A 23,589-nucleotide genomic window follows, 5' to 3' on the forward strand; every position below is an offset into this window, starting at 1 on the left:
TCTGCACAGAAAAAGCAGATAAGCTCAGTGTATCATAGGAATTGATCGCAGAAGTGGAAACAGGCAGTTTTGCATAACCAAAAGACTACCTGAAGGAAAGTTTGGGCGCCCAGTACAGGGCACGTCACTTGTAGATATAGTTTGTGAATTCCATAGTGGTTGGCTGGTCTTTACATTGGAACATTTGAATCGTCCTTTAAAGTTTCTTCATAGACTTTTATGCCAGCTCTCAGGAAGAGGTCATAATATGGACATTGTTTCTGACTCAGTGGTGATTGAAGAGGCAAATAAATTACTAAATATTGACTAGATTATGACATTTTAAATATTGAGTACTTCTATGGCTAGGCATACACAGGTGCTGTACATACATAATAAACCAAATACATGGGGTCCCTGTCTCGATGGGTTCTCGTTTTACTGAGAGACCAGGCCTGCCCCACAACTAGCACTTGGGCAGAGTGATGACATGACTTCAGAGCTGGGGGGACAGTAGCATCAGCAGAGGCCCACAGGAGGATGGGGACATGACCCGCAGTAGGAGAGCTTATGCAGCACCCCTCAGTGGCTTCTGTGACTAAGTTGGCTGCTGCCTGTTGGCCCTCACTGGAACCAGCATCCATTGTTCATTGTCATTGTTGCAGAAGACCTGCAGCCAGAAGAGCCTGGACCACCAGGAGAACCCCAACCAGAGGATGACAGCTTCCTGGTGGCTGGTGACAGCGAGGATCAATTTGAGACCCCAGAACATGAAGCAGTTCCTGAAGGTAGGACACATTTTCTAGGTTTCAGGATAAAAAGCAGTAGATGATTTATAATTATGAATGTTTTGCTTACACTCCTTTGAAACCAATGTTTAATTTTTAGTTTTTTGAAAATTGAAACTTTGTTTCAATTAGCATGAATTTTCCCCCCAGTTGAATATATGATTTTGTTTTTAAGCAGATTTAAGGGAAACTCTGCATATATACATATCTTATTAAAAAGTAAATGAAATACTTCAGCAAACTATTTTTACTATGTTCTCCTGCCTCGAGTGCCATTTGTTATATGAAATTCAAACAATTAAAGAAATGTTTGAATTGATCTGTTACAGGTTCTTATTCTGTCGTGAATACTGTGGCTACAGAGGGTAGAGCATAGCTCTTATCTTCTTCGCCAGACCTCAGCACACCCTGTTAGCAGCCAGATAGTAAATATTTAGACTTTGGGTACGGCTCAGCCTCTTGCAGCTGCTGAGCTTGGCTGTTGGAAGAACACCAAGGCAGCCATGGACAGCACCTACACAGGGGAGCATGACTATGCTTCTGCAAAACTTTATTTACAAAATCCTGCACAATACAGCTACAGGATGATTACAAGGACTTCTTTAAAGCATAAAAATAATGAAAAATGAACTTTATTTCTTAAAATATTTAATATACTGGAAAATTACTTTAGAAGCCAGCAGCTCTGAATTTACAACAGGATGTATTTCATGAGCTTTATATGGAAGCCTGTTGTTTTAGAGCAGAAAAAACACTTTCCCAAAGAAACTATGTCATATGTGATGGTTTGGTTTCCAAGCTAATCTGCAGAATTATATGTAATGCATACATTTCTGTGGGAAAAAAAGCCAACCCAAAATGCTTTTGAACGTACATATGACTTGAGGCACATTATACATTAAAACTATGCATTTAAAGACTAGCTTTAGAACTATCTTTTTTAAAAAATTTATTTAAGGTATACAAATTTCATATATTTTTTAAAAAGATTTATTTATTTCTTGGAAAGTCAGAGTTACACAGAGAGAGACAGAGAGAAAGAGAGAAAGAGAGAGAGGTCTTCCATCTGCTGGTTCACTCCTCAGTTGGCTGCAACGGCCAGAGCTGTGCCGATCTGAATCCAGGAGCCAGGAGCCTCTTCTGGGTCTCCCGTGTGGGTGCAGGGGCCCAAGGACTTAGGCCATCTTCCACTGCCTTCCCAGGCCATAGCAGAGAGCTGGATCGGAAGAGGAACAGCTGGGACTTGAACCAGCACCCATATGGGATGCTGACCCTGAAGGTGGCAGTTTTACCCTCTACGCCACAGCTTGCTGGCCCCTATGTATTTCATATATACAGATTCAGGAACATAGTGATATGGGTAGAGTGGAAAGAATTATCTTTAAGAATCATTTGTCATCTCTATGAGAAAACTTTCTAATTCCTTGGTAGGGATGTGAATAAAATGATTTCCATGCTTCCCAGTATCACTTGCTTCCTCCCACCTTTCTTTGGTCAGGCAGGCAAGATTGACAGTTCTTCAGAATTTTAGTATTGAGATGCTGCTTATACAGCATACTTCAGTTAAGATGCACAAATAATCAGAAACACAAGGGATCTGATATTTGATATATTGAGGTTAGGAGTTATAGGTCAGGCACAGGAATTTCTAAGAAGTGCATAAATTGAAGAAACCTTATGTTCTAATCTTAATTGGGACATAGATATTCCTTTTGAAAGTTTTTGGTCGAAAGTCTTCAGAACCTAAAACTATTTACAGTTTGTACATCTGTTAGATAAAGCGAGCAGAAGTCATTTGGCGTGGCAAGGTTGTTTGGTAGGACTTGGGGGCTTGCTTTTCAGCCCCCCAAACACAGGGAGTCTGCCTCGTTTTTCCTTTGTGGGTCCGTCTATACTCAGCATACTTCTGCTGCAGAAACAGGAGGCCAGGTCTAGAGAACAGAGCGCCACAGTGCTATGGGAAGTGGACTAGAAGTCAGCACCTCCCTGGGCCCGACCATTGACCCCTGTCGCTCTACAAGCAGCATCCCTCTTCTTTAGCCCAGCTGTGGGGTGTGTCAGTCCTGGGGGCTGTTGAGTAGATACTGTAAGAGGATATGTGAAACATTTCAGGGTGTGGTTCTACTGAGGGAGAATGTGTTAGGCAGGCATTTGATTGATTCCCCTGTGTTTTATTTTAATAGTTATTTTTTAAATGTAAAATCAGTGATAAACATAGATCCATAATGTGTATATATAGTGTATATACATACCATTTTATCAAAGTAGTAATATTGACCTCATGTTTTTTCAGAAACTGAGTGTAGTTACTGTGAGGAAGAGACAGGTGAGATTTTAAGTTAATACCATTCTTTGCAAATTAGAATGAGTCTTTTCCTTTGAAAGAGCATTATGCTTACATATTTATTATTTATGAATAATATTTTAATGGACCTAGTATCACTATATCACTTATATAATTAATAATGTTATATATCTTTATATATATATCACAGAGATACGTTTTTTGTGAAAGTTTTTGTTTTGAAGTCTGTTTCCTGAGGAGGAATTATTAGTGGTGAGACCACTAGGTCAAAAAGATGGAGCAGAATTGCCTGCTTTGCAGCTTTACAAGACAAAGAAAATGAAAACTTGAAGCTGCATCTTGTCACATGTCATTTGCCCCCACAAGGTGTGACCACACTGGAACTGGGCACAGCATTTTCCCATAAGCCCATGTGGTTGGCTGGTTTTTCTTTAGAGTTGGAGCTAATCATTCTACCAAAGCTCAAGGACCATGTGCATTTAGGACCCATATGGCCTTACCACTGTGTATCTGTAAACACTAGAACTGTACTCCAGTCTGGGAGGAATGTCATGTGAAGTGCTGGGGTAGCCAGTAAGGTAAGGGCTAGATAACCAGACCCCCCTGTGGCAGGTGCTGCCTCTGGGAAGGAGGAGGACTCACCTGCGCTGCTGTTTGTCTCTCTGCCTCTCTTAGTTTTCATTGACTAACTATAGTTGACTTTGCATATGCAAAATAAGAGTATGGCTCTGCTATTTTGTGATGATGGGAACTCTTCATCTTTGTGTTTAGAATTTTGCATAGTTAATACTTAATTGTTCTCTGAAAGGACATATTTGGACATCCTCATGATATGATTTTACATTTCTAGCATTGTAAGGAATTGTTCCAGTTTTGAATGACATGTGATCCTTATTTCAGATACATTTGTAATTTCCTAATTATTCCCTGATTACAGTTTCACAGGACCCTAACCAGGGTATGGAAGATATGGTGTATGATCAGGAATATCTAGGTTTGTAAATATTAAAAAAATTTTGATATGTGTTTCTGTTTGGGGCAGTAGCCAAGGCCTTTTTAACCCAGGGTTAACAATTCACTCAGATTTAAAACAGAGATCTTTTTATAATATTTGCAATCATTTGCCCAGATACTTACAGCAATTTCTCAAGATAGTTTAACATTGGAGAAAATGAGGGAGTGGAGAGATGTGTTTCTCAAATCACTGTTGGGGTTTTAGTCCTTGTAGGAAGGGTGCTGGGAAGGATATTTGGAAATTAAGGAAGGAGTACAATGCAGTAGGGCAGTGCAAACTCCAGTTTTGCTCTTTCCTATCTTTGCAACTCAGCAAATTGTAGAACTTTATTCAGCTGAAATTTTATTAAACGACCACAATAATATATATCTTAACAAGTTGTGAAGATGAGAAGTAATTTATGAATCTTTTCAGATGGTGTCTGGTAAAGTGCTTGGTTTTTTCATGTTTGGCAAAGGTGTGTATTTTTTTTCTTTTTAGATTCCAGGGAACCAGTAGGAAATGAGGAAGTACCTCACTATGATCAAGGTATTAATGTACATATTCTTAAATTTTGAATGTTCTTTAAGGTTTTTCCAGTTGCAGTGCCTTGTTTACATGGTGATTTTTCTTTCAAAAGAGTCAAGAAGCAGTTTTAACACCTACTACAAGACTTTTTGTCTTATAACAAAATGAGACTATTAAAAGAATATTAGGTGTTTTATTTCAACTCTTCTCCCAATACCTCCTTATAACAGAAAGAGATGTTAAATTCTAACACTTCTTTTGTGTATTTTGCTGTGTGCCAATTTGAGGAATTTTTAAGAAAATAATTTATTTGTCCTCTCCTTCAGTTGAGGAAGCATTTACTAATGTCTTTGCAGACACTAATGTTTAAAGAATAGGATTTTGTGTTTGAGATTAGATTGTTTCTAGCTAAGCTGTTATACAGAATGATTCATTTAATACTTAACTTTGTTTTTGTTCTCCTTCTCTCTCTCTCTCTCTCTCTCTCTCTCTCTCTCTCTCACTTCTTCTCTCTGTCTCTCTCTGTGTGTCTGTGTCTCTTTTATGTTTTTTTCAGATGATGTAATATACCAAGACTACGATGACCAAGGTTTGGAATTGCTTCTTAACTTTAAGCCATGTACTTCTTTTAAAAATTTTCTGTAGTTTGACACTCAATTATGGGGAATTGTATTTAAAGCTATAAATATCAACTTAAGGCTTACAAATGATAGGACTCAAAAGACTTCAGTTGGGGATATCATTTATCTATTTCAGCAGCTCTACCATCTAAATAAATGTCTTAAACACGTTGCCATAGGAGGCAGTTGGAAATTAATCAGGAAAACCCATGTCATTACTTTATATTGTTCTTTCTTTTTTGAGTAAAATACGCATGAGCAACTACTTTAGTCAGAGCTTAATTGCTTTAGCTGCTTCTGCAAGTTAGTCCTAGTCTCAAGGGAGACTGATGTGTCAGGCTGGGGAAGGTTATAAAGAATTGGATTCCTATCTCTTAGGCAGCCTGGAGAAATTAGTTCTGGCAAATGTGGCATGCACAACATCCAACTCAGACATAGGCCATTGTGACTCCTCTGTGTCTGGGCATTTCATGTACTTTTTTATTGAACTTTGTAAAGAAAATATTTTTCCTGCTTCCCAGATGAAACAAGTAAGGTTCAGAGAACATAGTTTGCCCATTATGGACTAATGGGCAAATATTAGCCTAATATTAGGACTAAGAAACAACAGAACCAATAATAGATTCCTCCCCCCCCAATTTCTTGAAAGATGATTGTGTAGAAGGAAGTCAATTTAAGTAAAACTTTGTATGTAAATCAAGAACAATGAATAAATGTATTGTGATTTGAGTTGAATATGGAAGACTTCCTATATTCTAGATGGTTTTAAGGCTGGAAATTCCAAGTCACATGGAGTCCCTGTTTCCAAGGATTCTTTTTTTTTTTTTTTTTTACAAGCAGAGTGGACAGTGAGAGAGAGAGAGACAGAGAGAAAGGTCTTCCTTTACCATTGGTTCACCCTCCAATGAACGCCACGGCCGGCACGCTGTGGCCGGCATACCACGCTGATCTGAAGGCAGGAGCCAGGTACTCCTCCTGGTCTCCCATGGGGTGCAGGGCCCAAGCACTTGGGCCATCCTCCACTGCACTGCCGGGCCACAGCAGAGAGCTGGCCTGGAAGAGGGGCAACCGGGACAGAATCCAGTGCCCCGACCAGGACTAGAACCCGGTGTGCCGGCACCGCTAGGTGGAGGATTAGCCTATTGAGCCGCGGCGCCGGCTTCCAAGGATTCTTTAGTCTCATGATAGCTGTTAAAGGACAGCTGAAGAAAGTTGGAAATGACTGTATGTCATTTGAAACCTGACCTGATTTGAAACTTGATACTCTACTAAGATTATCATCCATAGTAGTTGCTTCTAATGGGATAAAAATAATACCATTGGAAGAATCCTGGAAGTCTTTAGGTATTGACTTTGTATAAATAGTTAAATAACTTCACTGAGATTGCCTTTAGATTTTCTTTCCAACCTTGAATTAATGGAAGAAATAGGAGAAATAAGAGTTTAGAAATTAAAAGTTATGCAGAGAACTGGACTTGAGATGACTTCTCATTTCTGTTTATCACTATAATGTTTTTTAAAAAGATTTATTTATTTGTTTGAAAGGCAGAGTTACAGAGTTTTGGGAGGAAGGGGATAGAGAGAGAGAACTTCCATCTGCTGGTGCACTCCCCAGATGGCCGCAATGGCTGGAGCTAAGCTGATCTGAAGCTGAAGCCAGGAGCCAGGAGCTCTTTCCAGGAGCCCACATGGGTGGCAGTTGGCCCACATACTTGGGCCATTTTCCATTACTTTCTCAGTGGAGAAGCTGAGACTCGAACCAGCCCTGACACAGGATGCCAGCATCGCAGGCAATAGCTTTACCCCTTATGCCACAATGCTGGCCCCTAAACTTTTTTTAACAAAGTAGCTCTAATAGGTCAGGGGACAATTGTATGCTGAAAGTATACAGAAATTTAGGAACCAGATGAAAGAAACCAAGTTACTGTCACAAAAATTAAGTTTTAATTAGGGTGAAAACAAAGTCATATTTCAGTAGGCAGAATATATTCTATATCAAACTCCCCAGCTCCAAAATCAGGAAAACACATAGGTGGATAGGCCTACGTCAGGAAACAGCTTTCTTCATCAAAAATATGCTAGAAAGCTTTCGGCCTACATTGGGCAAATCTGGGGGAAGTAACAGTAGAGTCTCACACCTAATTGATTGATTTATTCATACCCTACTATTTACATGTTTGTATCCTGTGTCCAAAATGTAAGGCACTAGAGAAGTTCTGGTGAAGAACACGTGTGTTTTCCATCTTCTCCTGGCCCGTATGTTTCGTCAGGGAAACAGAGATGAAATGTCATTTCAGTGGACTAGTCAGCTGAAATTGTGGTGAGTGCTGCTGACAAGTGCAGGGCGTAACTTAGGTTTATCATCAGGAGACCTTACCTAGTGTGTGGGTGAGGCAGGCTTTCCTAATGTTTGAGCTGATGGGGACTGCAGTTGACCAGGTGAGGGAAAGGTAACTAGGTAACTGGGCCGTTGTGTGACCTCTGTTAGGTGCCTGGAGTGCTGAGAATTAGAAGGCAAGTGTGGGCTGAGGGGTGAGATGGTCCAGGTCCAGAGGCTGCCCATGGCCTAGACCAAGGACAGGTGTCTTCACCTTAGGGAACTGCTGGGTGCTGAAGAAGCAGATCTGCCTATTGAAGAGATTGATGGGCTGACACATGGCAGATGACTGGAGAGGGAGAAGAGAGGTGTGAGGAGGTAGTTTACTGCAGTCCTCCAAATTCACTCTGTCCCTGATTCATGTCACTGCCAAATGAAGTCACAGGAGATGGGTTTCAGAAGGGGGCTGTTGAGCGGTGCCCAGCGCTATCAAGGGCCATGCGCGGTGAGGACTGAAAATATGCCTGCCTTCTGGTTCCAGAGTGACCTCTCAGGTGACTTTAGTGTCTTGAAGTTGGACAGGGATGAGAGAGTTTTAAACTAAGGTTGTGTCTGTGAAGGCAGAGGGAGATGGACAATGTTCAGGAGGTGGAACTGGCAGGACCTGATGTGTAGGTGAGGTTGGGGAGAGCAGGTGCCTGTTTCCCATCTGCACTTATGGCTGTTGCAGCTTACTGTTCAGTGGTGCCTTTTCCTTGAGACAGAGTAGACTGGAAGACAAGGATGGAGGCAGGAGGTCATGAGTCCAGTTCTGGGTATGTTGATAGGTGGGTTTCTTTGATACCATTCCTGTGAATGTGGGAGTCTTTGGTATCCACTTGATCATTGGAACCAGGCTCTGGGATCTCTGAAGCAGGGAAGAAAAACAGATGAAGGGAAAGTTTCTGGTTGTTTTTGGAGAAAGGCTGCATTTAACACTTGCAAAAAAGATGACATGATAAAGAAAGTGAGGAGGAACAGAAGACTGAAGCTAGAATCTGGTCACACGAAAGTCCAGGAGCAGGGAAGAAGGATATTGCTTAGAGATAGGGCAAGTGGGGCTAGAAAGGGGCCCTTAGATTGAAGGAGGTGCTCATGGGGGTCCCAGCAGGTGCTTTGTCAGGGATGCGGTCTGGGCCACAGATGGGAGCGGGTTGAGGAGGGGAGTGAGGAAATGAGACGTCAAAGGTAAATGACTCTTTGAAGAAATTAGGTTGTGGCATGGAGGAAGGAGGACTGGGAAAGCAGGTGTAGGACAAGATGGTCTTTGTTGTTACAGTTGAAGCTGGGGGGCACTGGAGTACTGGTGCTGCTTGGGGTGACAGAGAAAGCATATCCTCATTGCCTCCTTGTCTTTCAAATGCCACCAAAAGGAAAAGCTATAGATAGATAGATAGATCTGTAGCCCCAATATTGCAATTCTAAGAATAACATCTGAAAACTAGTAGGTGATAAAATTTGTTTATTAAATAAATAGATAGATAGATAAATAAGGATACATACAGGCTCATTCTGGGGAAATAAAGAAGGTTGGAGGGAGGGTGGCTCTTTGTGTGCCAGAAGGCTAGAGGCATTTTGGAAGATGAGGCTGGCCGAGAAAGGTGAGACACCCAGGGCAGGGGAGGGCTGTGTGGAGATGGGCTCTCTCTGGAGCAGAGCAGAGCTGCATGAAGCCTTTGCTGGTAGATAAGAACAGAACTGAGCAGTGGGCCCCAGCTAGGGTGTGAAGGCAGGGCCTTTCAGCTGGCCCCTTTTTCTAAGGGGCTGGCAGGAGGGCATTTGCCCCTAAATTAAAGACCTGAAGATTTGTCCCTAAACAGACTAAGGAGTGTGCCTGTTGACAGGTCTAGGGTGATGAGCAGAGCAGAGCTTCGGCTTAACTCAGAACCCCCACCAAAGACAGGAAGAAAATTTAAGAAGGAAACTCAGAGCTACTGAGGAGCAAACATATGACTGATCAGGGAGGAACTTGGAGGCGACCCAGTGGGTAGGAAGGAGGCATGAGCAATTGCCCAACACCCATGGCTACAGAGTGGCTGACCTGGGATTTGAACCCAGGCCTGCTCTACTCCCATTGGTTCAGACTTCCCCACCCTTCTCTGCAGTCTGTTTCCCAGTGACAAAGCCCCAGAGGTTCAGAACAAAACACGACATTGTCTCTGCCCTTTTGAAATGTGTTGTCAATTTTTGTACTAATGAAAGTTATGCAGTGCTAAAGAATTATTTTTTCTGTTTATTTCATAGTATATCAACATTCAGAAAATGAAAGGATTGGAATTTCAGGTGAGTTTTTCTGTAAACATGTTTTCTGTAAGCCAACATACTACTTTTATTAAAATGCTTATAACTTGTGGAGCAGAAAAATGATGTAAGAAATATAAGATATTTTCAAGTCACCAAGAAAATAATTGGGTCTTGTCAATGCTCATATATTTCTTACCTATTTATGGTAGAAATTTTGTGTTAACAAGAATGCTTGCCTTTTTTGATGTATTCTTTTAATACAACTTAGAAATTAAAATTGGCATTCTTGTACAAATACTTGTGAGTCTTTCTATAAGAAGACCCAGTCTTGGGGCTAGTGTTGTGGCACAGTGGGTAAGCTTCCACCTGTAATGTCAGCACCATATATTAGTGCCAGTTTTGAGTCCAAGCTGCTCTACTTCTGACCCAGCTCCCTGCAAATGTGCCTAGGAAAGCAACAGAGGATGATACAAGTACTCAAGCCACTGCCACCATGTTGGAGACCCTGATGGAGTTCAGACTTCTGGCTTTGAGCTGGCCCACTCTCGGCCATTGTGGCCATTTGGGGAGTGAACCAGTGGGTGGTTGATCAATGGATAAATCAATCAATGGATCTATCTATCCATATCTGTTTCTCCCTCTCTGTAACTCTGCCTTTCAAATAAATAATAAAGCAAATTTTAAAAAAAGGAGATCCCATCTAAAAAGGGCCAAATACGTATTTCTGAGTGGATAAGAGTTAATTTTAGGGATCTCAATGGCATTGAGCTAATATGTGTTTGCTTTTTCAGATGATGTTATAGAAGATTCAAACGTGTTTTCAGAAGGTAAGTTAATTTTCTAGAAAGAGTTCTACCTTCCACAGCAAAGGTATGTTTATTTGTTTAAACTAGTGAGCACTTCCAATTTGCTATTTGCACAGTACTCAGGAGGGGAGTACAAGAGTGATGAAGACAGACAAATTCCTGTTTCATTGGGGATAGCATTATACTGGCCAGCCAGGTGATAAATGCAGTAACTAAAGACTGAGAAGTACATGGATGCCTATCAAAATTTCAGGATACTGTAACAGAAAATAACTAATGATGGTGTGGAGAGTACTCTAAATAGGAGGAGGAGTGTGTGTAAGCAGAGTTGACCTGGTAAAAAGGAGTCAGCTACAGACAGAGATGGGTTGAAAGTTGGGTCCTTCATGTTGTTACTGAGCTAGAACAAAAACATTTTTTGGAAATAAAAGCATAGTTTCTGAAAAAGAAAATACTGTATACTAAATTATAGTGCTTTACAATTGATACTCTAGTGCAAGTACTTGTGAGCCTTTTATTAGAAGACCATTCTAAAAAGAGCCAAAATTAAATATATGGAATGGGTAAGAGTTACATAATTCTAACAGTTTACAAAATTCTCTTGCATACATTGTTTCAAAAGGCACTGGAAGAATTTACAAATTTTACAAATGATTAACTTAAGGCAGAGCAAGTCAGGTAGATGACTGGGCTGGTTCCAGGGTAGCAAGCAGCTGAGCCGGTGCTCCAGCCAGCCTTGGGCCTGAAGTTCACTCCCTATGGGATGTATGTACCTGTCACGGAGCAGGGTATGGGGAAGTTTACTCTTGGAGGTACTCCACTCCAGCTGTCAGTTTTCAGATTAAGTGCTAACTGCTTCTGAGCTTTGGTAGACAGGCTGGATAATTGTGCAGTCAACTGCAATGGGGTGGGGCCCTCGGGGCGGAGGGAATGGGAGAGACTGCAGTAGCCTTCCGCATCCCCTGAGCTGCGGGAGCAACCTGTGCTTGTGCACTGTGGGCCAACTCTGTGCAGTCAGGGTGCATCTCGTGGAGCAAGGCTAGACTGTGCTGAGACTTTCCTCGCACTTCCCACACCTCAGGTCTCCCTGAGGAGTATTAATTCTCTGCACACTGTGGCCCAGTGTATGATTTGACTCAATGAGAATCAGAAAGGAAGCCCAAAATCCCAGGAAGACCTTCACTCGACCTTCCCCACGTATGTTTTATGTACATATAAACCCCACAAACTAACATTACAATATGCAATTTGATCCTGCCTCTCTTGGCTTAGAAATACAGGTTTTTTTCCCTTATGATTTCTTAGGCATTTTGATCACCCAATGGAGGGTATCACTGAGGAAGCTCTGTCTGGTGGACCACGGAAATCTGTGGTGTGCACCTGTAGCTCCATGCTGGGTTCCTCTACCCCTGACTAGTCCTGAAGCAGAGCTCATGCTGCACACACATCCACAAACCTCCCCTTCCCCTATCTCTTATCTTGGCTCCTTGTGTTGACAGATAGTTCAGTTCCCAAACCAGAAACATGGGAGTGGTTCTTGAATCCTCCGTCTCCCTCCATCTCTGTAGATAGTCACCTGTCCTATAAATAGACCCCTAAGTGTTTCTGAAATCCATTTTTCCTCTGTAGCTGTTGTAACTAGCCATCTGGTTCAGCCCCTTGTCATCTTCCTCGGTAATGGCAGCAGCTTCTTGTCTCTGCACTGGCCTCCATCTTTGACATGCCATTAGGATGATGTATTCAAAGTGTAGATCTCAGTGTATCAATCCTGTGTTTACACTCTGTTGTTCTGCTACTGATGTCACTAAAGTTACTTTCAGTTGCAGATAATAAAAACCAAACTCAGGCTGTCATAAGCAATTAAGACATGGAAACAGATCCGTGCGGACTTTTTAGGGCCTACAAAAAAGTTATGATTATATTCTAGGTACAGTTAGAATTTATAGAAATAATTAAGCAAGATGTGATATCTGATTTATGTTTTGAAGAAGTACCTCTGCTCTTCGCTAGAGAATGGATGAGATGGAGCAAGAATGGAACAGTGGGTCACCCTGTAAGAAAATTACTGTGTATTCATTCAGGGATATGATTGGGATGCCCAGAGTAAGACTGTGACAGTGACAGTAGAAGGTGGAGCTTGTAAAGTTGAGATATATCTAGAATTAAAGTTGATGGCCATTTCTGATGATTGTGAAGCAAAGAGGAAAAATCAAGGGGCCCTTTCCTTGAGTTTAAGGAACTGTTGGATGATGGGGTTGTTTATTAAAAAGAAGAAAACCAGGTTGTAAAAGAAACTTATTTAGGGGAGGAGATCAAATCTCCATATTAAGCATTTTAAGCTTGGAGGTGTCAAGTAGGGGACTGGATATGTCCATCTGAAGTAGATGGGCAAGACTTGAAAAGCATGTGAGCATTTGGGGGTCATCTTCATGCAGATGGCTATTAAATCCATGGTATGGTGTGATTATTTTGGAGGTAAGTGCAGTGAGTGGAAAGGCAGTCCCAGCACTGAGCTCTGAGGACTCCCAACGTGGTGAGGGGTGGTTGGAGGGTGAGTAACCCGTGAATCTGGAGAACTGGGAGAGAAGAGTGTGCTGGGAAGAAAAGGGGGTGTATTCCCTGCAGCCAAGTGGTCTGAAAATTTCAGGGCTGAAAAGTATTGGTTGCTTGCGACAAAATAATTCCAAATATTGTTTGAAGGATGTGTTAATTTATAATTTGAACCAAATTAATACAAGAAGAAAATGGATTGTTAGGTTTCAAGATAATAATACATGATGGAGCAAATCCCATCAATGTGTTTTTATACCATTATAAAGCATAACAGCCTCTGTAGTGGTACTGGGTTGAAGTATCTAGAGAAAAAGGTGAGGTGTTAAAAGCTTACATCCACACCTTTGACTTGGCTTAGAATATATTATTTTTAATGTTACTTCTCAGAAACAACTTTATGAAGGATAGTGTTTCACTTTAAGATTTGATTTCAAGGACCAGTGCTGTGGCACAGTGGATTAAAGCCTCGGCCTGCAAGGCCAGTATCCTATATGGGCACTGGTTCGAGTCCTGGTTGCTCCACTTCCAATACAGCTCACTTCTAATGTGCCTGGGAAAGCAGTGGAGGGTGACCCAGGTGCTTGGGCCCCTGCATGCACGTGAAAGACCTGGAGGAGGTTCCTGGCTCCTGGCTTTGGCCTGAAGAACCCTGGTCATTGTGGCCATTTGGGGAGTGAACCAGTGCATGGAAGACCGCTCTTCTGACTCTACCTTTCTCTGTGAATCTGCCTTTTAAATAAACAAAATAAATATTTTCTTTTTTAAAAGTGATTTCATTTCATTTTAATTTCTTTGTGTTGTTGCATCAATATTAAAACAAGATTATTATGGGGGCCGGCAATGTGGCACAGCGGGTTAAAGCCCTGGCCTGAAGCACTGGCATCCCATATGGGCGCCAATTCTACTCCCAGCTGCTCCTCTTCCAATCCAGCTCTCTGCTGTGGCCTGGGAAAGAGTAGAAGATGGCCCAAGTCCTTGAGCCCCTGCACCTGTGTGGGAGACCAGGAATAAGCTCCTGGCTTCTAATTGGCGCAGCTCTGGCTGTTGCAGCCATCTGGGCAGTAAACCAGCGGATGGAAGACCTCTCTCTGTCCCTACCTCTCTCTGTACCTCTTTCAAATAAACAAAATAAATCTTTAAAAAAAAAACTCGATTATGAGGAAAACTTCTCAAGAATAAACAAGATGCTTTGTCTTTCCTTGGCTTTTTAATAAAAATTTTATTTATTTATTTATTTGAGAGGTAGAGTTACAGACAAAAAGAGGGAGAGAAAGAGAGAAGATCTTCCACCTACTGGTTTACTCCCCAAAAAGCCATAATGGCCAGAGCTGAGCTGATCCAAAGCCAGGAGCCAGGAGCCAGGAGTTTCTTGTGTATCTCCCACAGGGGTTCTTATGTAATGCAAAATCTTATGTGGTGCAAAAATTTCTTATGTGATGCAAAATCTTATGTGGTGAAAACCTGGATATTAGTCCATATTTCCTTTGCCAAGGAATGAAGTGAAGTTAGTCAAGCAAATAATATTGTGAAATCTGTTATGCCAGACAATGTGAAATACTGGAAGTTCATTGATTTTTTTTAAGAAAAATATAAGTATGATTTCAGAATTTTTTTTATACCAAAATAAGCTTAATTCCATTTTATTTGTACTTTGAGTACCTGCCTGTAGAACATTTGGCTAAGTTTTGTTGGAATAGTGTTAACAGCCTAATGTTTTTATTATAATTACAATTGAGTTTTTTGAAGTTTGCAGAAATAATTACTGTAATTTAAGTATTGGCAGTCTGTGTTTTAAACATTGGTCGGCAAAATGTACCTTTATTTTTCATTTCAGATGTATATGTTCCCCCTGAAGAAGATGAGCAAGAAGTGCCACCAGGTATGACGTTTTGTTCAATGCATTGCATTTTCATTTGTGGTTTAACTTAAAGCATTGTTGATAATAATACTTGTTTTATGAAATGAACCTGTGAAGGGTAACAATGTTGAGAAATTGATCAGACTTACATTTAAAAGGAAAATTTTTGTGCTTTGGTCAGTTGAGCCAAAACAGTAGAAAATACACGTCAGTTTCAGTCTGGTATGTGTGTGTTGTGCTAGATTTTAAGGACTGCTAATAAAGTACTTGGTAGCCTTACCTTTATAGATGGTGGTAATAGTAGAAGTTGGGTTTTTGGAGTTTTCTTCCCTTCTTGATTGACATACTATTTGATTTGGAATCAGTATTGCTATAGGATGCAAGCTGAAGAATGTATAGATTATGACCTTACTCCTCTTCTTTCCAATTCTCTGCCTGCCTTAAGAGCATCCTTCGTGTTGTGTGGCTCCCTGGACTTGTCAGTACCCCCACAAGGAAGGAGACTTTTTTTTCAGTCCACGACTTTAAACCCATTTCTCTACTTTTCTTTATATTCCTACATCTGTCCCTCTTGTCAGTGAATTTAAAGAATGGGAACAAGGGCCACATTGTAGCATAGTGGCCTAAGCCACCACCTGTAACACCAGCATCCCCTATGGGTGCTGGTTCGTGTCTCAGCTGCTCCACTTCTCATTCAGCTCCCTGCTAATACGTCTGGCCTAAGTCCTTGGGCCCCTGCACCCATGTGGTAGACCTGGATGAAACTCCTGGCTCTTGGCTTTGGCCTGGCTCAGCCCTGACTATTGCAGCCATTTGGGGAGTGAACCAGTGGATCAAAGAGCTCTCTCAGTCTCCTTCTCTCTCTGTAATTCTGCCTTTCAAGTAAGTAAATAAAACTTGAAAACAAATGGGAACAGAATTTCTTCCAAGCTTGTGCTTTCAGATATTCTTTACAGATGACATGAACTTTACCTGCAGTCAGTAATTAACATATATGAACATTTTTTTCATAGTGAGAAAGTTTTATTCAGAGAAATTTTCCATATCCTGTCTCTTTTCAAAGAATATTTCTCTCTTCTCATTTCTGTATTTCAGTTTTTCTTTTTGTGTGAAATCTATTGGCTCAGTCTTTGTTCATATTTTGTTGGATTATATGCAATAACGTGAATTTTATAGTGGTGTTTGTACTACTGTTTATTGATTTTGTTAGAAATAATTATACCTGCCAAAATTTATTGACTATTAAATTTCAAGGAAAGAAACATAGCCAAAGAATAAAATAATCAAAGAATGATTCAGTTGCACTTTAGCCTGTCTTTGCTAACTTTGTGAATGGAATGTTTCAGGTTTTTGACAGTTGTCATAGCATGTACATTTATAATAGTAGTGTGCAGAAACTAGTACTTGATTAAGAGAGCTATACTGTTGGTACTGTGGTATGAGTGAGGAAAGGAATCCATGGAGAAACTGATCTCTGTATGATGATGAATGTTTTGTTTTTAGAAAAATAGGACAGGGCAAGGGAAGTGGGTGTCTATGTCCTTCTTTCGCTGCCTTCTCCTTTGAGCTTCACAGAGTGTCCTGATTCTGTCTTGAGGAGGCAGAGCAGGTTACAGATTTACATGTTGATTACTATTCCACTCCTCTAAAGAAAATGACTTTCCAGGTGTTTCTAAAAATAATTTCTACAACATCAAGTTTTTCTAGTTACAGTTCATTTTTCTTTTACTATTTACCTAACTTTGTGGAGATATGAAGGATGGCATTTTCTGACTATAAATCTCTGTTTTTATTTCAATGTTTTATAAACTGAGTCCAGGAATTTCATTAGAATGTAAATATAGAATATCAAATAGTTGAGGTAATGGAATGAGGTGCTTTTTTAGGTGAGATATTTAACAACCACAGCACATGCAAGTGGAAATGTAATGAAGTGTATAGTTCCTGCCACATAATTAGCTTTATGTAAATGGTCATTATATTTAGTAATTCATTAGCCTGATCCTTGAGGTGGATCAGGAGAAGCTGAGTTCTGAAAGACCTGCTCACGACGTTGTAACCCGCAACTTGCTATTATCTAAGTATGATTGACCTGCTGCATGGTTATAATTAGACCTTATCAAAAGAGAATGTAACACTGCGAGTCAGCAGTAGTTACTTTTAACCATTGCACCACGGCTTATATCCTGTAAGTCTTAGTCTTACTTCATATTACAACTTTTTATTCAATTATGCAAAAAAAGTATCTATGGATCTATAGTGATATTTTGGTACAGTAAGTTCACAGCTTTGGTAATACTGTTTAATTGTGTATTTGATGGTAGAACTATTGTTTCCTTTCTGCTCTTCAGTCTTTGAAATTTATTTATTTGGCAGGAAATGCAAATCAAGAACTTCAGCAAAATGCTAGCCATTAATTCACTTTTTTGTGGCCCTCAGAAACAAACTGATGGTTGATTTGCCTTCCTTGATTATTCTAAGATTAGGTTTTACAGTCTTAGTACTGCTTTCTATGAATTTTCTATGAATTGCTTTATATGAATAATATTGCTGTAATATGAAATAAAGTTCATAATAGGGATGCCCCAGCAATTAAGATGTACCTGATGTTACCTAGCAGTTAAGATGGTTATGATGTACCTGATTGCAGCTCCTGACTCCAGCTTCCCACTAATGCAGGTGCTGGAAGGTGAGGCAACAGTCATGCCTCAGTCATTGAGTCCCTGCCACCTGTGTAGATCTGGATTGAGTTGCCAGCCCTGGCCTAGTCCTGGCCTAACCCTGGCCATTGGGGGCATTTGAGGAGTGAACCAGTGAATGAGAGCTTCTTTTTCTCCCCCCCTCTCTCTCTTTCTCTCCTCTCTCTAAATCTGCCTTTCAAAAAAAAAAAAAAAAAACCTCATCATATACTTATTGGTTTACTGATCCCTTGGGGCTATCACCACCATTGTATCCAACTGCAAAGCCAGAATGGATGCTAACACGTGTTACTCATTTTGTAGGCAGTCTTCTAAGACCATTCTATAGGCTAACCTTAACTAGTTTTGATACCCAATGAGAGATAAATGCTGTTATCTATGTTTTACAGATGAGTGCACTGAGGCAGCAAGGCAAAGTGACCTGCTCCAGGTCACTGAGCTGACAAGTAGCAAAAGTGGGATTAATCCCTACATTCTGGCTCTAAAACCCACAATCTCAGTGGCTTTTTTTTAAAAGAGCATTTTCAATAGATGAAGGGCTAAAAGCGGATGAGAGCTTTGAAAACTTATGGTACAGTAAGATTAGAGACATTATATTCTTCAGCATCTTCTCTTAATCTACATGAGATCATCATTTTGAACTCTGGAATGTTTAATTATGTTTTATGTCAGGAAGATAAAGTGTCTAATAGATTACCATATTTCATTTATATTTACCAATTTATAAATGTTTTGTAGGTATATTCTTCATGTAGATGTAGGTTAGTCCTAAGAATTGATTGTTCCATTATAAGTCATTCATTTGGAATTCTGGATTTTTAAGATTAACTTTGTAATCCCTACTCATTTTGCATGTGTTCACCCCTCTCAAACTCATGTTTTACTTGAAATCATGTAGTATATTTCCAGCAATGTGCCTACATAAACATACACAGCACATTTTTTAAGGAAGCATTTATGGAATATAAGTAAGATTTCCTGCCAAACATTACTTAAGGCCATATGACTGAGTCCGTTAACTGTTTTTCTCTCATACTATGCCAGAAAAGGAAAACAAAGTTCATTTTCACTTGTGCGTTTATGTTAAAGGAACAGAGATGGTTTCTGGAGGATTCTTCTGTTCTTGCCTCTTTGCAAGTGGATGCAGATGGAGACTTGTAACTCATGTTAGTGTTGACAGTTCTAGCAGTGGTAATGATTTCACTCCATTGCATCTATCCAGAAGGTTCACTCAGGCCTCCTCATGTCCCAGTATTTTTAAATACTCTTCAGTGAGGCATAAAACTGGCTTTAGGCTGGCAGCACCAAAGGTGGGGGGCAATAGCAGAGGTTGAATCTGTGTCCTTGGCAGCTAATGTTTTATAACTGTTTCATATGTATTTGATTGTTCTTGTTCATTCATTTGTTCAAAAAATATACATTGAACAACTACTATGGTATAGGCTCTTGGCTGGACCATGAAATTACATGATCCACAGTGTTCTTCCCCAGTGTGGTTCACAGCCCTGTGGACATACAGTGAAGGAAAACAACAAATGTGATGCTGTTACCTTCTCAGGGCCTTGTATAAGGCAATTTACAGAAGAGGGGTTGACCCATCCAACTTCAAAGGTGGTGGTAGGGAGTGAGGTTAGACCTCCCATGTGTCATTGTGCTGGTTTTAACTGAGTTTCAGCTGCTGGTGGAAGTAACAGGAGCTGATAGTTGCAGGTCAGGGGAAGCACGTGCTTACTGACCAAAAACCAATACCAAGTGCCATGCAAGGGTATAAATAGACAAGGTGGAAAAGCCAGCTGTGTCTCTTAGAGATCTTCTCTGTCATGTTTACATCTTCAGATTGGGACCCTGAATAACAGGAAGCCACTGAAAAATTCCAAGCATAGGAGTCTTATGATCAAACCTGGATTTGAAGAGTAGTCCAGTGAGGAGATAGAGTAAGGTGTATCTGTAATAATCTAAGGCGGAGAGTTCATGGGAGCTGGACTGTAGAATGAATGAGGGGGAGGCATTGCTTTCATGGAAACTGCAGTTGGAAATAATTTGATGGGAGAGATTCCTCCCATCCTGGCTTGAGTCCTTTTGAGTGAATGGGTAACCTTAATGGAGGGAAGTAGAGACAGCAGGAAGCATGGGGAGGCAGAACAGTTATCCATCCTGCCCTGATTTTGGACTGAACTACTTCTGACTGGGGTTGTCTTTAAATATGCAAGAGCATCTATTTGAGTTGTCCAAAATCGCAGTTGAACTTTATTTGCCTTATTACTAATATTCGTCATTGTACTTAGAGTGACTTTCCATTGTCTCAAGTTATTTCTAAGAAGTTTCTCTGAGTTTAATTAATTGTTACATTCTAAGACAACCTGAAGTCAAACTCACTGTAGACTTTTGCTATTAAAGTGTAGTTTACACACAAGGAAGTGCTCACATGTGGCGTACCCTTGGACACACTCATCAGACCGAGCTACAGAGCACATTAGCACCTGAGAGGCCTCCCCTGATCCAGCTCTCAGTAATGCCCGAATTTGAGAAGCACTGTTCTGACCTGCAGCATCACACGCTGGTTTGTGTGCTTCTGAGCTTAACACAATTCAAACTATAAATAGACATGCATGCTTGCTGTTGTGACTGCTTCCTGTTACTTAGCATCATATTTGAGTTCCAGCTGCCTCACTGAGGATGGTAATTTGGCCTTACTCCTGGCTGTTTTCTGTACATAGAGTACAGTTTTTATCTGTTTTACATTTGATGGGTATAGTGATTGTTTCCACTTTAGGGCTATTGAGAAGAAGTCTGTTATGGATATTTTTATATATACCTTTTGGTGGATATAAACACTCCTTTTTGTTGAATGTATAAAGTTAGACATGCTATTTCTGGTTGCCCCATATTTGTACCTAACAGTTCTTGCTTATATAACAATTTTTGGTTATATACACATGAAGGTAGATAGATAGATAGATAGATAGATATTGATGAGAAATAAGAAAGGCAATATCACAGTCTAGGTTTATAAATTATGTCAAAATGTGGCTGGGATTTATGTGCACTAGCTCCTTTTCTAATCTAATGATAATACAGCCAATGTTATAATAGCAAAATACACCAGACACTGATGTTTGGGAAGAGAAAATACTTGTAAGAAGTTGGCTAGGAGTGAATTTTACTTCCTTTAAAATATAATTGAAATAAAATTATTGAACTAATTAATATATTTAAATGTAGCTTACAGAATACTTGAAAATCCTTCCTGTATCTTTCAAATACTGTATTAGATTTCTATTTGTTTCTTTTTAGTACAATGAAAACATTGATAAGAAAAAGAAATGTAATGCTGTGTATTTCTCTACTGAGATTCCTCAATTCTGTTGTAATTCCCAAGTGTTCTGATGAATCTCAGATTTTTATCAGCAACTTTGATAAGCCATCTGGGAGACTTCTCTGGGTGGTTAATTGTTCTATTATCAAGTTGTCCTTAAAAAACAAATCAAACAAACAATGAAAAAACACATTTATTACTTCTGTTGGTGGGTTTTAAAAAGTAGATTGAAAACGAAGCAGTGTCACAGTCTATGTCTGGTTGGTCCTTTAATTTAGATTTCCCCTTATTTTTGCAGATACTTAAAGCTTCAAAAAGACTGCCCCTACTACCACAGGAGGACCAGCCTAACCATACGCTCCAAACGATGGCTGTTCTAGATCTTGTGATGTAATTACTGAGCAGATCAAGATCTTTGGGAATGGACACTAAAGATGTTTTGAATGAATTATAGTCCACTGGCGTTTTAGTGTATTTCTTTTTAGAAACAAAAATTTCATGTAACATTACATTCCTGCATGTCCTTTTTTGATAGCATTAGTGGATCCATTGGATTTCTTCTCTTTATGACATAATTTTTTAGTCTTACCTGCATTTATGTGTTGTTTTTCAGACAGTAGTTAATTATTATATTGATGATGTGGCAGCAATTGTCTTGGCAGGGTTTTAATATATTACTAGTAAATAATACTATGTTGGACTGACTTGTGTAAACTGTGTCAAATGTAATTTAACTACCAGTAAGAGTGCTTTGCTTCAGCACTCTTAAAATTACTAATAAAGGTCATTAGCTGTGAAGGTTTCAGTTGTATATTTGCACTGATATTCTTATCAAAACATACTATATCAGCTTTAGCTATTCAGGTTAAAACTTAAATTTTGAGATTTTTGTAGCCTTTAGCTGGTTAATCAGAAAAATTTGATATTCCAGTGGAAGTATCAAATTATCATTAATTTATTTTTCAAAATGAGACAGAAAAACTAACATTCCTTGTTAGAACATAATGAAAAAGAATGACCTGTGCTACATCTTAGTATCTTGGATTGATCATATAATAGCTGTAGTCCACTCAGTATATATTTAAATTTTAGAAAAATCTATATAAGTTACTGGTGCATAGCTTAACAATTGCTAGGTTCTGCCTTTGGCTAATTAAGAAATACCCTCACAGCTCTTGAGACTGCACAGTGCTCTCTTTATCTGGATAAAGTCAGTAATGCCTCTCATTGGATTGAGGAGGGATGTGTGAAAAATGCCCACGGAGCCCAGTGCCTGCTGCTATTTCACAAGGGATGAGCCTTTCCCTTTCTACACTGAGGGTTTTCTTCTGTCTTTAATGTGGCTTATTTCTGGCTCAGAAATAGTTGCTGTGATGAAAATATTCCTTTGTTAGGAAAGAAGGTAGCTTCAGCATCATTTTGAAGGGATCATGAGCTATTTTTAAAAAGCCATCAAGAAATGGTTTTGTCTATTTCAGGGGTAACTTTTGATTAGTTAACTTTGTTTTAAAATAAGATGACCTTTTTTCTGCTTTTAGGGTAAAATCAAAGAGCTTATATATGTTGTTGTCATTCTGGTTCAATGTAGTTAAGTACTGCATGTTGACTCAATGTGTAGTAAACCTGAGAAAATAAGTTAGTAAGCAAAGCAATAATTTTCTAAAGCTGTGATATGGATGGTATGGAGTTGATGCTCAAACGATCATAAAGCTCTTCCTGTTGTGAAGTACAGAACTCTACTTTTTATAAAGCCATATTTTTTTAGGGAAATTTAGGAGTGACATGGAACTGATGAATGACTAAGTTTTACTGGATTTTTGTATATAATCATCTCTAGAACTCTGGAAATTGAGAACTCGTTATACTGTGATCAACCTCAAATACTTTTCAATTCCAAATATCTGAATTAATTAACCTTCCTTTACAAATATGTGCCAAGTTGGACGACATCAGTGGATTTTCTAAAAATAATGTAAATGTCTTTCTTTTAATGTTGTTGGAGTGCAATAAAATGCAGATGAATTCTTCTCTATCTTGTCATTATTTTCAAGTTTGTTTAATTCTGTTACATAATGAAGTCAATTCATTTTATGCTTTCTAGTATTTTAGAAGATTGTAGCATTCTGGTGGATAAAACCTAAGGGAATACCTTCAGCCCATCTTACCCATATTCCTAAAAGATCATGTTTATTTAACATTTTACTATTAGGCTACCTTGCTGGAGGTGGGAGCAGGATCTAAATGAAATAGCCATTGCATTGCTCCTTGGAGGGTTTGCCCTAGATCTAGAAGTTTCGTTTATTTCCTGATGAGCACCCTCTGCACTTACATTTCAAATCCCTGGTGACCTCATCATGACTGAAGGGACAGGCAGAAAAGGGTATGAGAGGTACTCTTTCTTCTCTCCCATTTCCTGTCTTTATTTGCTGGCATGAAAAGGAGAATGAAACAAGTGTGGAAGAAGCACCTGGGATTTTAGACAGGGTTGTTTTTACCTCCAATATGTTTATTACCCCTCAAATAGACTTTATGGGTGGGCATAA

The 23,589-nt window shown here is 39.7% G+C and overlaps 1 protein-coding gene across 4 annotated transcripts in view; it reads left to right on the forward strand.

Moving 5' to 3' along the window:
- Window positions 1-23,589, forward strand: part of ASPH (aspartate beta-hydroxylase) — a 237,495-nt gene that overhangs the window by 85,122 nt on the left and 128,784 nt on the right. For 2 of the 4 annotated variants that reach the window (XM_062188443.1, XM_062188447.1), the window contains exons 6-13: window positions 645-767; window positions 3,061-3,093; window positions 4,010-4,066; window positions 4,568-4,615; window positions 5,151-5,183; window positions 9,815-9,853; window positions 10,606-10,641; window positions 15,008-15,052. In XM_062188443.1, the coding sequence (XP_062044427.1) occupies window positions 645-767; window positions 3,061-3,093; window positions 4,010-4,066; window positions 4,568-4,615; window positions 5,151-5,183; window positions 9,815-9,853; window positions 10,606-10,641; window positions 15,008-15,052 (414 nt within the window). The remainder of the gene's footprint in view (window positions 1-644; window positions 768-3,060; window positions 3,094-4,009; window positions 4,067-4,567; window positions 4,616-5,150; window positions 5,184-9,814; window positions 9,854-10,605; window positions 10,642-15,007; window positions 15,053-23,589) is intronic. The other 2 variants (XM_062188444.1, XM_062188446.1) reach the window with 2 other exon arrangements.

Source organism: Lepus europaeus, chromosome 4, assembly GCF_033115175.1.
Source record: "Lepus europaeus isolate LE1 chromosome 4, mLepTim1.pri, whole genome shotgun sequence".
NCBI classification, from domain to species: Eukaryota; Metazoa; Chordata; class Mammalia; order Lagomorpha; family Leporidae; genus Lepus; species Lepus europaeus.